The following is an 18010-nucleotide window of genomic DNA, read 5'->3' as shown; positions in this document are numbered from 1 at the left end:
CAACTGCTACCTTCCCTATACTAGTCCCTAGGGTGGATTTATCTGAATAAAAAGGAACTCATTAGTGCCATTTTGGCAAAGCAATGATCCGTGCTAATAAGGACAAAGTCAAAGCTTTCAAGAATACTAGAATATATAAAACATGAGTCAGTTAAGCACCCAGCGATCTAAGTCTGACTTCCGAAAAATCTCTAACCTGATCACTTTGCAAGTTCTGGGAATATGGCCTCGCACCACGTAACTAGCGAATTTATTTTCAAACTTTTCCGGTCACCCTATATTATCAATGGTTTAAGTGACAAAAACTCTTACTTGAACTATGCTACGTCCTATGCCATTGGCAGTCAAACAAGTTTAAAGTGCTGCATTGTATGCATTCTTCGAGTTCAAGATGCGTATAAAGCGCTAAGGGGACTTTTACAAAGGAAAAAGTGCAAACAAATCTCTACTTTTGCATTTTGCAGCATTTTCCGATACCATTGCAATGCATTGTAATCAAACAAACTGCTTCATGGTAAGTCCACATGAGTAACGTAAATTCGTTAGTGCATAGACGAAAAGCTTTTTTTTTTTTGTATGGGGTTATTATATATCAACTAAATGGTTGCTAACTATTCGAAACTTACTGGGACACCATACATACATACATACAATTGTGGTCAGCTGATTAAGTCAATTGACATTTTGACTAGTTTTGGCTGTATTTCTTTTGTTTATTTAATGTTTATATTTTTTCATAAAAGTTAAACACTTTTCCTAACCAGCTAAACTTTTTATTCAGAATTCTTAGAAAAATTATGGGTATGCAGTTTTGTGGTCCATTGAATTTTAGTAGGTCACAGTGCAAATTTCAAGACGCTAGAAAATTGCGTTGGTTTTAAATATTTTTTTTTGCTGCTGCTGCTAGGCATTTTCTTCCATACAAACGAAATTTTTGAGCATATTTTATACGGAAGAAAATGCACAACGCAAATAGTATCTTAAAGCTTAGAGCTCTCAAGAAAAATCACAATAAATCAAGGCATATCAAAGAGGTAGTAGCATTAGAGCAAAAACAACCTTTGGGTGTATTTTGTTGTTGTTTCTGGTATCGAAAGTGTCAAACACTGTTCTGATTATTTTCTTCTAAATCAAAGCGTGTCATGTGAAATACTACAAAAATAAAATAAAAAATTCAAATTGAAAAAAAAAAATTGTTGCAGCTTCCTTTCTTAGTAAATTTGTTGCTTCTCGAAGCATTGATCCATCCTTTGCAAGGCCCAGTAATCAGCGGTTATGCTGCTGAGTTGGGCGAGCATTCCAAAAGCTGCAATTCAATCGCTTGTTTTGTATGGAAAAAGGTTTCACATGCAAATAGATTTTAACCATTTAAAATTTTTGTAAGAAGAAATTAAAAATATTTGACATTTTCGAGGCCAAATACTTTGAAAAAAAATCAAATCAGCTGCTATACTGATACTACATGTTCAATGTGCCTTGCAAGAAATATTTTTTATTACTTCTGCTGCTTGAAAAAGCACTTTGCTTTTGTTGTAAATTTTCTTGAAGGAATAAATATACAGGCATTTTTTTTTTGATAGCTGCAAACTGATTTAAGAAATTTTGATAGAAAAAAAATCCATTTCTTTTGCGTCATTTTGTGTGCATTTTTCACTTTTCTTGAGAACTGTTAAAAGCTTAACTGCGAATGAAAACATTAGGGCTATTCGCGATCCGGTGCAAATGGCCTAGCATCATTGCATTGCAAATTGGTATTGCAAATTATTTGCAATACACAAACAAAATACACGCATTTGCATTTGTCATTGCTTGGCAAATTTGCAATACCGAAAATCCATAGCATAAAAATGCTATGCATTGCATTCATAAACAAAACCAAAGCTGATGCACAAAAATTGTTTTGCAAAAGCTTTACCATGACAGTTTAATAAAGGTCGCTCACAATCCACGGCATATTTCTGCAATTGCATAAATTTGTCAGCTCTTATGCACCGAATCGCGAATAGCCCTATTGTCCTAAAAATATGCAATGCACACACACCTACTTACTTTTTACACTTTACAGCCTAATAGAGTTTACCACTGATATGTACTTAACTAAGATTCGAAGATTTAATTTGCCAACATGGAATTCGTTTTACCAAATTGAGCTATGTATAACAAAAATACAAGTTCAGTTAATTTTTTTGGTATTTGAAATTATTTCAATGAAATATTAAAAACATGGGGCAATCGTGAAAACTCGCCATCTCTATCGAAAACCAGAAGGAGAATGAGCATTAAAACTCTTTTTTAAAATTGTGTTTATAGAACTTTTTATTAAACAAGTAATTTTTAAGCAAAAACACAACCGACTTCAATTCTCATATAAAAATTAAGGAGTACCGTTAATTTTTGCACGATTTAATGATCGGATCTAAACCAAATAACGCAACGACCCTTAAGGTACCAAAAAATAATAATTGCTAATTCCGGTAAAAAAAAAAGAATTGTTAAAATCGGTTCACGTGGTCCAAAGTTATGAGGTAGCATACATTAAAAATATATATATAGTCGACGAATTGATAACCTCCCTCTTTTTTGAAGTCGGTTAAAAATGTTTGAGTTCTTTGTTAATTTTATGTAAATAAAGTGCAATTTGTGAAACTTTAAAAAGCTTATTTATTTATTACATACTGTACATAAAACCTGCATAAATTTATTTTAAATAGCATATTATCTGAAGCGAATTTTCGAGTATTTTCTGGTGAACTATAAATCCCCCCTAAACTACTAAATCGAAAATTGCGATGATCTTTAATAACTATGAAAACGCGTATGAACGTTAAATTAAGTGAAAAATTATTTATCTATTTTTGTCAATTTTCATAATAAATTCAAATAAAATAAAATATATAAAGTTCGTACCCTGCTGAAAGAGAGTCACTAATTTATAGTCTCAAATTTAGTGACTTGAGATGCCAATGGCTTACTGAATACCAACATAAGCCTTTTTACTATAAAAAAAACAGTTTTGCCTTCAACATTATTTTGGTTTTGGAGGCGTAGCGAAGCACGTCGGCCATTTGGTAGTTTTTAATATAACATTGTTTATTATATTTTTTTTCCCTCAATACAAAATTTTCTTGAACAAAATACACGAAGTATGTAACTTTTAAATGTTGCTTTAATTTCATTTATTTTATGACGACCCGAAATTCAATTTCCACTTTTTTACAGTTTCAAGCTGCCTTGCTGCAACGCTGGAATTTGCCTTGGTTCATGTGTGGCTTTTGTCCTTTCGTGCAGGCATTGACTGTGAATGTGTCGGTATTCACACTCACTGCAATTGCAATTGACCGGCATCGTGCTATAATCAATCCATTCAGGTAATTCTTAGAAATGAAAATTGTGCAATATATACATACATATGTATGTATAGGTTATTTCAATGAACTTACGTAAAAGTAATAGAAAATTGTACTATCAGCCGGGCTCCCGTTTCCGAATTCGCAAAAATTTTGCGTTTTAGTTTTCAGATCGCAAAATTACGTGCTCCAATATTCGCAAATCGGAAAATTTTTGCGGTTTCAAATCGGTTGCCGATGAGATGGTGGAATGAAAAGTAAATGGCAAAATTAACATAAATAACAAGCTAGCTTAGTTTAAATTTATTTTTGATTATGCCCATTATATCTTGCGATATTTTTAGCGTCCTAAAATTAACTTCTTATGTTGATTTTATTTGTTTAATTCACTATTTATTATACACATCTCCGTTTTGGGCAACGAAAATTTATCGAAGCAACGAAGATTTACGATTTGGTGCGGACGATACATGTGCGATAATTGTTGCATACCTTCAAGGGATGGCTTTTAAGAATGCTGGAAACGATGTGGAAAATGGAACTTATCGATAACAAAAAGTTGCGAATTCAAGAGCACCCAAAAATAAAAAGGTACGTTTTTTACGAAAACGCAAAACGCAAAAGTAAATGAAAATGGGAGCCCGGCTGTATAAATGCATATGTATGTACATACATACATTCATATACCTACTGGAAGTTGACTTTGTAAGAAAAATAGTTAAGACATTAAGTTAAAGTCGTTCTAACGTTCTATAGTATATGACATTCAATAGCAATTCTTACTTTCTTTAGAAAGGTTATACCATTCTTCCTATAAAAAAAATTTGATAATGGCAATTTTTCAATATATGCATATTAGGGTGGTACTTAAAATAGAAATATCTATATTCTATATGAGCCACCCTTTTATCTTGTTCTACATACAAAATAAAGACATCCACGAAAATGTTAAACAGATCTTTAGGGGCCGCTACCAAGGTTTGAAAAATTAATTATTTTTTTTTAATCGCAAAAATTTTAACATCAAATTTTATCAATTTGACTCATTACACTATACGGAAAAATCAACAAAAATTTATAAACGTGCCTGTGAATCCTTTTTCTGAGGTACTAAACTGTGGAAAGCTCATTGAACGACATTCTACTAGAACTCAACAAAGGAGGAGTAAACTCTCATTGAAATTTTAGAAAGAGATCTGAGAGACTTCCAAAAAGCAGCCGTTATCACTTTCCGAGCCGATGTTGTTTACCAAGAAAGCGACTCTAGTCCCTTCCTTAAATGGAACGACTGTCACATTATATGCGTAGTCGAAGTACGAGGTACCTGGACGCGTTGTACTATTGTTTTGAAAGAAAAATCTCAAGAGATGCATAGAAAAAGCCTACTCATCGCATTTGGCAGGCAAGAGTGTTGGGGATTGAGAGAGCATAAACTATGAAATAGTAAAAAAAGCCAACCAAACTAAGAAAAAGTGGTTTTGGCATAGCAAAAAAACCCCTACAAGATCCTCTTTGGTAAACACCTCGTACCTCAAAACGCTTTCAAACAATACTCTCTATGAATAACACAAAATCGTTTTTGATAATTTTTCTAAAGATTAAGATTACAGATTAAGTACTTTTTAGTTAACTAAGAATAATGGGCCATATGAATGAAAATTAAGCAATTACGTTTTCTTACATTTTTAGACCTTTTACTTAAATTTATTTGAATAAGTCGAGTAAAAGGTTTGGACTTTTAAGAAAAAGCAATTGCTTAGCTTTTATTCATAAGGCTCACTACAAAATGAATCGTAGTATTTTAATGGCTATTTCGCCAAAGTGCCGTCGACATGCAGATAAGCTGAGCTTCCTGTACAATCCTCGGTGCGTAGATGTAATCCCAAAGAGGGAAGGAAAACGAATTCGCAATGAAGATACGGCATTTACTTAACGGCATTTATTTAAGTAAAAAATTAAGTTTTAAGTTAAAAACCGGTTGAGTAAAAAGTTTCTGGTACAAAGTTTTAAAATTGGACTTATGTACATTCAAGGGGCCGGCACGCAATATTGCACTGGAGGGGCATGTATCCGTTACTCAAACATTTTGAGCAATGCTGACGAATTAGCCGAAGAAATTACTAAAATATAAATTCAAAAATACTTAATAGCATCTCTCCAGGAAACTTTAGCAACTTTCTCCAAAGCAGTTAAAGTCTGTTACCTCATCATATTTGCATATTTTATGAATATGATAAATGCCCTCAATTTGCCAAAAATTTTCGCAAAATTATAAGACTTCCTACTGAAAATAAAATTTTCCTGCTAATTTTAGAGCTCGTCCCACAATGTTGGTGTCCAAATTAATACTCGTCGGCATTTGGCTGGTGGCGCTTGTTTTCGCAACACCATGCGCCATAGCGTTCCGTGTGGAATTGGAGCATGAACGTTACAGTGGTAAGAGGTTACATATACATACATACACTGCCGGAACAAAGTATTGGCACAGCAAATTATTCACAATATATGCAGCAATTTGTATTCTAATATTTCTCCGATAATTTTGTATAAAAATTTGGTTCATTCTACAACAAAAAACATAAAAATATAATTCCTAAACTTCGTGAAAAACTCGCAAAGACTCAGCAAATTTTCGATTTTTTAATCTGATTTTTTAGAATTTTTTTGAGTACGCAGATTTGCAGCCCAATCAATTTTGTTATAACAAAATACAAGTTTTAAGTAGCTACCCTGTAGGAAATAAAACTACTTTAAAAGCAATTTAAAAAGTACTTTTTTACCAACTATAAGTGGTTGGAGTTCTTCCTTTTTTCATATAAGCAACTAACTTTATTAACATGGCCATGTCCTAGGAGCAGGTCAATTATCCGACTCTGCATTTTATTTCAACTAGTTTAAAATGCATTTGGTTTAAAGAACTTCAATGTCAGTATTTTTCGTTTGAATACGCATTCGTTCTGCACTTCACAAATGCTTTTTCATATTTCGAAGCCAAAAAAAAAAAAATTCATTTCAACATTTTGCCTCTGATGGGATTTGAACCCGCACCTTCTGGAAGCTAACAAATAACAGCAAGCACCTCTGCACGCTCAGCCACAGCCAGACATGTAAGTGTGCTTTCAAATGTTCAGTTTGAATTGTGTGCAAGCAGCAAGCCGATTGTCCGACTCTGCATTTGATTCCAACTACTTTAAAATGCATCTGGATTAAAACACTTTAAAGTCACTATGTTTCATTTAAATACGCTTTAGGTCTGCACTTCACAGATGCTTTTTCATACATCCAAGACACAAATTGTTTCTTTTGGTAAAAAGGGTATCAAAATTCGAAACATTTACTCACTTCACTTGTTTCAAAGTAGTTTTTCAATTAGTTTGATTTTAAAAAAAGTCACTTGTTTCCGACTGGGTAGGAATTACGATTGATTTTTTTGCAATTTTTTCACGCAGTCTCTTGCAAAACACCTTTAACAAAAAAAAAAAATTAAATAACTCTGAACTTGCATTTTTTACTAGAATTTATTGGCTGCAAAACTGCATACCCAAAAAAATTCGAAAAAATCTGATTAAAAAGTTTAAAATTTGCATGAAAATCTGCGGAATTTTCGCGAGTTTAGCACAAAGTTTAGGAATAGGACTTTTTATGTTTTTTGTTGTTGAATGAACCATATTTTTATAAAAAATTAGTGGAATAATATTAGAATAAAAATTGTTGCATATATTGTGAAGAATTTGCTGTGCCAATACTTTGTGCCGGCAGTGTACATATCGGCACACGATCTTCAAAAGTGTCACGACTCAAAATTTGGCATTTTTGAAATGTTGCACTATAAACGTAAACAGATTTGTATTTATCTTTTAGTAAAAGCTGGAGGAAGTTTTTCTTATAATTGGTTGAAAATCCCTAAGGTAAAGTCTTCCTTGCTCATATGATTAGCATGTGCTAAGAAATAGTTTTTCGCCTTTTCTGACTAATGTGTATTTTTGAGTTGTGCCACCTTTGAATATCGTGTGGGATACATAGAACAAATCCTACTTTGCAATTCAGAACAGTTTGAATGTGCACTGAAATTGTGTTGTTGTGTTGTTTTTTTTTCAATTCCACAGAAAATGGTATAATATTCAATGCCACACAACCATTTTGCATGAATAAAAATCTCTCTGAGGCACAATTGCAAACATACCGTTACACATTGGTCTTTATGCAGTACTTTGTGCCGTTTTGCGTCATCTCTTTTGTTTACATACAAATGGCGGTGCGTTTGTGGGGCACACGGGCGCCTGGCAATGCACAAGACACGCGCGACACAACATTTCTGCGTAACAAAAAGAAGGTAAGTTACCTGTGAAGTTCAGCATAATAGGTAGAAATACTTCCTAGTACTAATTCATTGCGGTAAAAGATACTTGTAGTTGCGAGCATAAGGGCGACACTTTTCTTGATACTATGTGGCCGTAGCGTACAACAAGTGTTAATTTTTATCCACTATTCTGCTGCTTCAATTTTGGTTTTTTTCTCAGCCATTTATTTTCGCATTTAATCTGTAATCTCATTTCGTGCTCATTTATTTATTTATATTTTTTCGTCTTTTCGTTTTGACAGGTTATAAAAATGCTCATTATCGTTGTGGTTGTATTTGGTTTCTGCTGGCTTCCGTTGCAACTGTACAATATTCTCTACGTAACCTTTCCAGAGATTAATGAATACCATTTCATAAATATTATTTGGTTTTGCTGTGATTGGCTAGCGATGAGCAATTGCTGCTACAATCCCTTCATCTATGGAATTTATAATGTGAGTAGAAGAAAATTATAGAGGCACATCTGCCTGCGCCTGTGCATGGGTTTGTGTACCCAGTAGGAAAAGAAGCACGTAATAATGTCTTACACCACTGCCACTTTTCTAGATGATATTTTTCGCCTTTTATTTTCATATTTATACCCGAGCGCACTTGTGCACAAGGGTATACTATGTAACTTTGTTCACTTAACGGTTGTTTGTAACAGCCAACACGAATCGAGATAGATATAGACAACTGTATACATAAATGCTCAGAATGAATAGAGAAGTCGATTAAGCCAAGTCCGTCTGTCCATCCCTCCGTGTATACGATAACTCGAATAAAAATTGAGATATCTCAACGAAATTCGGTACGTAGGTTTCCCTTTACCGAAGGTAGGTTAGTAATGAAAATTTACGAAATTTACGCCCACTTCCATATAACGGTATCCCAATCTAATCCAAATTGTATGTGAAATCTAATTTTGGTAAAAAATAGTATTATTATGAAATTTTTGGATAGTGGGCGTAAACCCGCCCATTTATGATGAAATGCTGTATCTCAGTAGCCGCTTCACCAATGCCTCCCAAACTCGGTACGAGCCTTGCCTAGGTCATAGCTAAGAAACCTGTAGAAAATCTTTGAAATCGGACAATAACCACGCCCACCTCCCATATAACGGTAATTTACAGAAACACGAAAACTGTGATAAATCTGTAACTACTGAAGCTAATAGACTCAAAATCGATAATTACAATAACCACTTAGCACAAAATTAGATGACTATACCTTTTTGGATAAAGGCCGTGGCGTCGCACCTTATGGCACCAAATGTGTATCTCCGAAGGAAAAAATTCATTGAAAATTATTCAAAATTCGGACTAAAATTACACCCACACGCCGTATAACGGTAAATTTCAGACATCCAAAAACTCCGATATTTCAATAACTGAGGACGCTAATTTACTCCAAGTTAATAGTTACCAACACCGAGTGTCCTGTGACCTCAACTAGTAAGCTCATCACCCAGCGTACAGCGTAGTAATTTGAGATTTCTGCGGATGGCTACAAGGTTAGTTTGATAACTAGAGGTGGGCCAAAAGTTTCACTAAAACACAACCCTCTAAAGCCAACCACAAAATCTACTATTGTCATCTTACCATCTCAGCGGTCAGAGAGCATTAAATATCGCAGAAGAGAATCAGTAGGCGCGGTCAGTAATTCCGGACATCAGTATTGTTTGGTATGTATGGGCTTGATGACCAGCGGGTTGGCCCAAGCACTTTACTAGACCATGCCCCTCTAAAGCTAGACAAACTCAGTGAATAAATTCGATAAAATCCTGGTTATCGACATCATTGTACATGAAATGGAACAGGTTACTAAGCGTCAACGAGCGATGGAGGAAGCGCGAGTACAAGCGCCGTAAATAGCTACGTTGACCACACGGTGTCAGAGGATCAAAGGCGCCATAGAGGAAAATAATAAAGAAAGCATTATCCCTAGGCTCAGTCAATGTGGGTCAGATCTATAGCGGTAAAAAGTAGGCATGGTTGCAATTACAGTGATTATTTGGACCGGAATAAGCCTGATGTTGATATTGGACATCATTGTCACTCATACGCCCTGGCATTCGGGTGACTTACAGGCCAATTCTAGCTAAGATATATGCTTGAAAGTCTTTTGTATAACAGTAGGCAAGAAAGTAGTTTGAAATATTTTGTTTATTCTGGCCTGAATGTCCTACGCAAAAATCTCCCTTGCCAGATTTCATGGCGAAAAGCTCTTTCGACAGAAGGCACTTTTATATATGTATGCTTGCGCAATGGCCGAGTGAGCAAAGCGCTGGAGTGCCATTTTTACAGATCCGAAATTCGAGGCCTTGGAATTTTTTTCTAGTTTTAGTTTATTTATTATATTTATATTTAGTATATTTAGTTTTTAGTTTTATTTATTGTTCGTTTTTTTATTTAACTATCTTTAAACTTTTTAGATTTTATTGTTTTAAAAAGAAAAATATATAATTTTTTAATTTCATTTCATTTTAAGAAACTTTTATTTTTAATTTAGTTATTTTCTGTTAATTTTAATTTTTTTTTTAATTTTTATATTTGTTAATTTCTTTACATTTTTAGATTTAATGGTTTTAAAAAGAAAAAATATATATTTTAATTTTTATGAACTTGCCTTCTTTATTTTCTTTTTTAATTACATTTTATTGTTTTAAAAATAAGCATATGTTTTATGACAATCTTCCATTTTTCTGTATGGGAGATATTCGAATCTCGAAAAAAAATCTCCTATATTCCGGGACACCCTAATAAATGCAATTGCACCTGTTTTCTCTTTGAAAATTGAAATTATGGAGCACTAACAAGTTCGTATTCGAAAGAAATACATTCACATTTTCATGATAGTAATACAGAGATAAAATAGAGAAACTTACTCTTGAATTCTCTTTATTAAATAGTCGAACTCTGACACCGTTATAAAATGTCAAGGAAAGAAAAGGACTTAGCAGAATACTTTGACTGCTTTCAGATGAGCTTGAGGCGATTCTGTGTGGAAATTTTCATACATCAATAGTTACATGCTTTTTCCATTTCTTTTTTTTCAGGAAAAATTCAAACGCGAATTTAACAAACGTTTTGCTACTTGCCTTTGTAAAACCCACACATTACTAGATGGCCAAGAGCGTACGCAATCGATGCATACGCGAGTAAGTTCAGTACGATCCAGCAGCATTGTGCCGCCAAACTCATCAATGCGTGTGGGGAACAACTTTTATGGAGCAAAAATGCCAACGACAACCTTTTCCAATAATAATATCACTTCATATGGCAATGTTTCTGGGAATAATGAAATAGATGAACAATTACATTTGATTACATACGATACTCGGATACAAAGAGATATTGGCCAGAACAACTGCGGTTTGACAAACACGTACAAGAATAATTCTAAGAATTTTCACTTGCAACAAGCTGATGCTATTCAAAGAAACGACAATGAACAAGATGAGCTGTTATAACTTAAACATACATTTGTATGTATGTGTATTAGTGTATGAAGATAGGCACTTAAGCAGCTGGGATAATAGTGCTTCATCAACGCGCTAGACAATATGCACACTTATGCAGATATTTAATAGATATACTAAGAGCTTAATATGCGCTTTCGATGAAAGTGCGTCCATTACGTGTAAATATGTAGTATGTATGTAGTTGTAGGAATTGCGTAAGATTTTATATTTAGTACTGAAATTCTTAATGTGTTGTTAGAGTTATGCGAAGCAATGTGTATGTACGAGAATGTTTGTTTATAAAAAAAAATACTTCCAACTTCAATATTCACAACTTCTCATTAATATCTGATAATTTCTTGGAAAAAAATGTAGCCAAGCAAAATCTGTGATTAAAACATTCATCTCCTTGTGTTAATCAAGAAATCGCTTTTTATTTATTTTATCTTTAAAAATAGCACGTATATACATTAATCTTAACTGAAAAAACAAGCTTTTAGTTTTAATATTTTTTGTAAGTCTAGTCTTTACAATAAATGCCAAGAAATATGTATATTTATTTATTTATTATTATACGGGTAATCTCTTCGCCGGTAAAATGTCCAACGATCGTTTTTTTTCTTCTAAATTACCTCCTTATCTTGTGTTAGATAAGTTGTTTGAATAACTTTACACTGCATACATTTAGGGGTAGGATTGCCACCTGTCTAAAAATTAAAACGAGCTAAATGTGTAATTTCAGTCAAATATCGCATTGTAAATATGTATCTAATGAAAGCTTTAAAAAGTTAATTGAATCGACCATATTAAAAAAAAATTGTTGACAAAAATTACCATCCATCAAAGAATTTTTAAATTTTTTGGGTTCGTTAACATTTTAGAATTGGTATTTCAACTCTATTTATTTAAACCCTCAGTATAAAAATGTATGTCAGTGGCAACAATTTTCTTATTGTACCCATCTCGCAATATTTCATTTAATTTTGAATTTTTATTCTTAACTTTTTAGATTGGCGACAACGCAAACGAGAAATGTTTCTAAGCCGAAAATTTCTTAAATACTTTTCGTTTGATAACAAAACAGAAATATTCAATATATCTTATCAGTTTAATTTAATTTAATTTTTCAAACAGGTGGGAACTCCCTTTAAAAATATTTTCTAAACTAAGGTTTCTTAAATTGCTTCATTTTGACAACCTTGCTGCAAGACTTCATATCCCTTAAATTAATTGAATTCGATGGAAATACTTTTAAAACAATTTTGGAAACTAAGCTTTCTTAAGCTGCTTTGGTTGTATACCCATATTGTAATATAATATGTATAATCTTATCAATTTAATCGAATAACCATTTTTAAACATGTGGCAACCCTCTTTTTCTTCCAAACGTTAAAACTTCTCACTTAATATCAGAATTTTTTTCATGAAAAATTTTTAATTTTTCTTTTCTTTGAAGAGCCTATCATTTAACAATTCCTAAATTCCGCATACGGTTTTTAAGGTCGGCAACGCGTTTTGAAAGTGCAGAAAAACCACAATTTTTTCTGTTACTGTTCATGTTATTCCACTGTTTGTCTTAGTTGGTGTTAACCTACCCACCCCTTTTGTCTTGTACCACTAAGAAGCACTGTCCGTATGCAGCAGTTTAATGCTGGTTATTCGATATTAGTTGAGAGGTTCGCCCTCTATATGCCGCTACTTTTCAAGAAAACGGACTTTCCACCTCTATCCTCACGAATTTGCAACTGTTCCACGCTTTGTGCTTTCGCTGCGGTTTTAAGTGTTGATCCTGCCGCGCGATTCTTATTTGGGACATCTCCTAGGTCGCGAGATCCAGCGGATATGAACCTGCGATAATGAGTGCTGCATCCTCGGAAATAGTTAGGTAAGCTGAACATACCCTAAGAGCACTTAAGCGGTATTGATGTCTCGTATGTAAGAAGCTCGTTTGAAAGCGTCACGCCAGACTGTCGATCCGTAAAGGAGTATTGTCCTCACCACCCCTGCCAAGACTTGTCTAGCCTGCTGCCGTGACCCGCCTATGTTCGCAGTTAATCTAGACAGGGTTGCTGTTGCCATCGCCGCTTTCTTGTTTGCTGATTCCAGGTGGTCCAGCGCAAAGGCGGTGGTCAATCAAGACGCCCAGATATTTTACACACGGCTTGGACTCTATAATTGTGTTTTTTTTTCATCTTATCTCGGCTACTGATAAGAACGGCTTCCGTCTTGTGGGCTGCTAACATTAGAGAGTTTTCTCTTAACCACTCCTCAGCTACTTTTATAGCTCTCTCTGCGATGGATGCTATTTTGGCCAGCGTCTTAGATCTTACGACGATGCAAACGTCCTCCGCGAAGCCTATGAATGTCGCCCCTTCGGAACACCATGCCGGAGGATGCCATAAAACATGGGCCTAACACTGAACCCTGAGGGACACTTGCCGATACGTCATACTCCGCAAATCCAATGTCGCTGTGGTAGCGCAACACTCTATCGCTGAGATAGCTGGAGACATAAATCTTGAGGTATATGTGAATGATTTACGCAGATTGTCAGAAAATAAGTTCCTACAAAATATCTGGCTTTAATTGCAAACGATATCAGAATTTGAGAAATTTTTTCGTGATAGGCTTTAGGCGAGCACCTGGTGGACTTGCTTGCTTGACTTCGTTGTAGTTTTCCCGCTCCATCTCCATAAGCTTTTCTAGGTTCAATACTATCTTTGATCAAAACTCGTATTCAACGCTTTTGGAAACTGGTGACGTATTCCAATTTCTTCAGCGCTCCTGCTGACCCATTGACATTGGTATTCATGGAAGAATGTAGGCCTTTATGCAGACTGTTGTCCCTCGCAATTAGCTCAGGTGCCTGGTCGACAGGCGCATATGCCAGTAAGTACTTGGATAAGGTAAGTTGACATTAAATGAGGTCTAATTGGAGAACAGAGTAAATATATAGGAATTCTTTCGCTGACTCCGAAATATGTAAGTTTAGTGTTTTTCTTTTAGTTTCCATACGGTGTTTTTTTATGGAAAGACTTCCCTGCCCGACGGGAACTCTTGATCGGCTAACGCATTCGTATGGCTATGAGCAGATCTGCATTACTTCTGGAAACAATACTGCATATTTTTGTATTTCATTAATGTTTGTAATAGTTTTTTGGCCGAAAAACCAGAGCCCGATAAATTTTCCAAGTAATATGGGATCCAGAAAAACAGGGTAAAAGTAATTTTTTCAAACAAGTTGCCGTCACCATGAATCTTCTCTCATTTCCTTTTAGCAATTAAATGGAAATCCACCGAAATGCCTTAAGCAGTAAGGCGTTTTTCAAGTTTTCGGCGCTCTATTTAGCCATAATAAAAATGGTTTTTAAATGACATCGTGGCTGCCTAGAGCCATTTTAAATAACTTTTTCACGTAGTTTTTAATAAACAAAAAATCAAAATAAAATACTAAATATTCACGGTATTCCCTCTGTTTTCCACTTTCCTCACTAAAATCGACAATCATGATTGTAACCATTGCCAGTATCGTGACTGTAAACATTATCCTTAATAATTCGTAAATGGCAAAATGAAAGCAAAATGTGAAAGCAACAAGAATCGCCAATTCACGCAATTTACTTGTCCCACACTTGTTAAAAGTCAAGCCCGGAGCACCACATTATTTATTGCGTAAAGAGATTTGCCCAGACAGATTACATCACCTAAGAAACAAATACCCAATAAATCGCAATCAAAAGCTCCTAGGTCATTGTTATTTTAACCGAATTGCAGAGTAAGAAGTGAAAAAGAGAAAAATAAATAAATTACAGTCATTTAGAACTTACAATCGGATAGACTGGAATTTCTACTTAATGACATTTTACACGAAAGAAACTGTTTGTTTTAATATAAGTACTTACTAGTTTTCCGTCACTCGCTTCTCTGCGTGTATGAAATCTCTGCGTGCTACATATTGTGATACATTTCCTAGTTCACTTACTGTGTGTAATAATTCATTTTACTTATTAAATAATTTTAATTGGATTTAGTTTTAAAACAGGTGGCAACCCTTTTCAAACCCCTCAAAATTAGTTTTCTCGATTTTTAAACTAAAGATTTCTTAGCACTCTTTTGACGCCCATATTTTAATCTTTCATATAACTTGTAGGTACTTTAATGAAATTGGACATTTCAAACAGGTGGCAACCTTCTTGTTAATATTCAAAAATCACAACCTTTTAAATATTTCAATTATCCAATTCACACAATTTAACTTAATTTTGACGTTTTAAACAGGGGGGAGCACTCCTAGTTCATAAGCTGTTCAAAACCATGTCCATTGATGCCCATATTGTAATAAATTATTTAACTTATTTAAAAATATGAAATTAACTTTTTCCACAGGTAGCCACCCCCTTCAAAATATTTTCAAGCTACCAACCTTTTGGACATCTTATTTTTATATATATTTCAGTTACCTAATTCCCTTAATTTGTGTTGAATTTGACTTTTTAAACGGATGGCAACCCTCATTCACGTCGATTAGAAATGAGGTCTTTCACAGCCATTTCAACTGGCACCATTATTATTACCGTCGACAGATAGATTTAGTATGTACATAAATAAATGGAATCTACTATTTACATATGTATTTAAATTTACATAAATAATCTGATTTAGGGACTAAGTATATACATATATGCTTACCAATGTGCGTACGTACGGTTTAGGAAGGAAAAGTTCCCCAAAAGCTTTTCTTATTGCCCTTCAAGTTGATTGACATTGATGATTAACTTTTTTGGACAGTAGTAGTTGATAAATAAAAAAAAAAAAAAAACAGCTTGTAGTAATATTTATTTTTTGGTTAAGTATTTCACGAGCTTCCGCTACAAATTTTCGTTTTCTTCTCGACATTTTTACACAATTGGAGGCAATTACACATACATACATAACTACTTACTTCAAACCTTTTCGTAACCGAAGCGCACCCAAAAGGTCAATGACTGTCTAGGGATAGCCGTCATTTGGGAAAAAAAAAAATTCATATCCTTTTTGGATGCTGTTTGAGCTAACTAGATGGCGGATATGATACAAACTTATATTGTACATTAACCGTAGCGAGGCAGTGAAACAAAAAGCATTTATCATTTCAAATATCAAATTAGTGCGATAATAAATTAAAGCGCATTATGTTTCTTGTACTGTATTGCGTTGCATAATTATAAGACCACCACAATTAACAAGTTTTGACTATTTATTTTTTTATTATTTAATTTCAATTATTTTCTTATAAAAACATAGTTCATTCTTTAATAAACACTGTACAAAACTAAATTTCAAACTTTGTGAAAAAATTATAAAAATTCAGCGAATTTTCACCAAAATTGTATTTTTTTAAGAATATTTCGCAAAGTTTTGCGTCTGCAGTTTTCTAGCCCACGCAATTTTGTACAAAAAGTTGCGAGTTTTGTATGGCTACAAATACCATTGAGTTTTGGCAATTTTTTTGTTGGCAATTCCATTCATTTTCTTCCATACAAAGTATTTTGTGGCGGTCTTATATTTTTGCAACGCCCTGCACATTTATAGTTATATGAACGAGATGTTTACTTTTGGAATTCTTAACTTTTCGCGTCTTCAGTGATATTCCACATACATACATAAATATCTGCATTTTTTAGAATCCTTAAAGTAATTTAAAATCAATGCAGGTGTTATTTATCTGACAGGAATGCATGTAATATTTTGTGTGTATATTAGGGCGGGTAAATTTTTTGTCTATGCGCGTATAGCATAGAAGGATTCTGCGCGCAATTCTTAGCAAATTTTCAGAAGAAACAATGGGTCTAAAATCAATTTAGAGTTTGCCAATTTGCAAAAATAGCTTTCGCAGGAAATGTGAAAATTTTGACTGTTGCGCCCTCTGGTGGATGTTTTAAGAAAAATATAAACATAAAAATGGATTCCTCATGCCAAAAAAACACCTTATAGCGTGTTTTTGTAAAAAATTTAAGCACATCTTTACGACACTACAGCAAAATGCTAAGACACCTTTTTTCGCGATTTTACAAACTCCAAATTTATTTAGATCCATGGTTTCTTCGGCGAATTTGCTTAGAATTACACGCGAAATCCGTCTGTGCTATACGCACATGGTCGAGAAAATCTGTCATACAACGTGGACCTCCCTAATGTACATAGTAGGTATATACCTTAATTTTTAACCGCAGGCCCTGGATTTTTTTTTACATAATTATGATATTAGCATTTGCGGGGAGTTTTTTTTTTTATTGCAGTTTAATGAAAGAGATTTGCTTAAATAAAAGCATGTCAAATCATAATTGCTTCATTTACTAAATGCATACCTTCACAACAACATACACAACATTATTTGAAAATTTATACGCAAAAAATATTTTTAAAGCACAGCGAAGTACGCTGGGTATTTTCTAGTTTCTAATAAAGTAAACTTCTATGTAGTGTGAGACAATATCATCTCATTATTTTGTTTAAGTTTTAAATTCTATGCTTTAGAAAAGACGTTTATATACCTACACACAAATATTTGTTATCCCTGCCTTGTAGTATGTATTTGTGTACATGTACAAGTAAATGTTTTATCATAAGTTTCTCATTCAAATATTGCTTGCAAATACTGCCCACGCATACACACCCACAATCTCTTTCACCTTCGTTTCATTTTATTACCATGTTTTGGTGAGACTCCTACGAATTCCACCTACGACATGTCCAACCGTTTCTAAAAACAAATCAGTAATCAGTAAGCGAAACGTTATGCGTCGTTTGAATGGCTTGATACATACATAGCTGTCAAATTCAACTTTCAAATGTGCACACAGCATGTTGTCTCAAATGATC

At 33.9% G+C, this 18010-nt stretch overlaps 1 protein-coding gene across 1 annotated transcript; it reads left to right on the top strand.

The window, feature by feature from the left end:
• Positions 1–484: 484 nt before the first annotated feature.
• On the top strand, positions 485–11158 carry LOC118746377 (RYamide receptor-like). Its single transcript, XM_036480231.1, has 6 exons — positions 485–514; positions 3220–3368; positions 5662–5783; positions 7454–7680; positions 7950–8141; positions 10745–11158. The coding sequence occupies exons 1-6, from the start codon at positions 485–487 to the stop codon at positions 11156–11158; spliced, it is 1134 nt and encodes a 377-aa protein (XP_036336124.1).
• Positions 11159–18010: the final 6852 nt, after the last annotated feature.

The sequence above is a fragment of the Rhagoletis pomonella genome, unplaced genomic scaffold (genome assembly GCF_013731165.1).
Source record: "Rhagoletis pomonella isolate Grant_MI unplaced genomic scaffold, Rhpom_1.0 Rhpom_scaffold_00010, whole genome shotgun sequence".
In the NCBI taxonomy this organism is placed as follows: Eukaryota; Metazoa; Arthropoda; class Insecta; order Diptera; family Tephritidae; genus Rhagoletis; species Rhagoletis pomonella.
Note: the sequence above shows the minus strand (reverse complement) of the source record. Positions and strands in the feature narration are given on the sequence as shown.

Bases quoted from the DNA above. Each gene is read 5' to 3' on its own strand.
- LOC118746377 (XM_036480231.1), top strand. From the start codon at position 485: ATGCATTGTAATCAAACAAACTGCTTCATG. The intron at 7,681-7,949 runs GTAAGTTACCTG...TCGTTTTGACAG, and splicing joins TTCTGCGTAACAAAAAGAAG to GTTATAAAAATGCTCATTAT. The intron at 8,142-10,744 runs GTGAGTAGAAGA...CTTTTTTTTCAG, and splicing joins TCATCTATGGAATTTATAAT to GAAAAATTCAAACGCGAATT.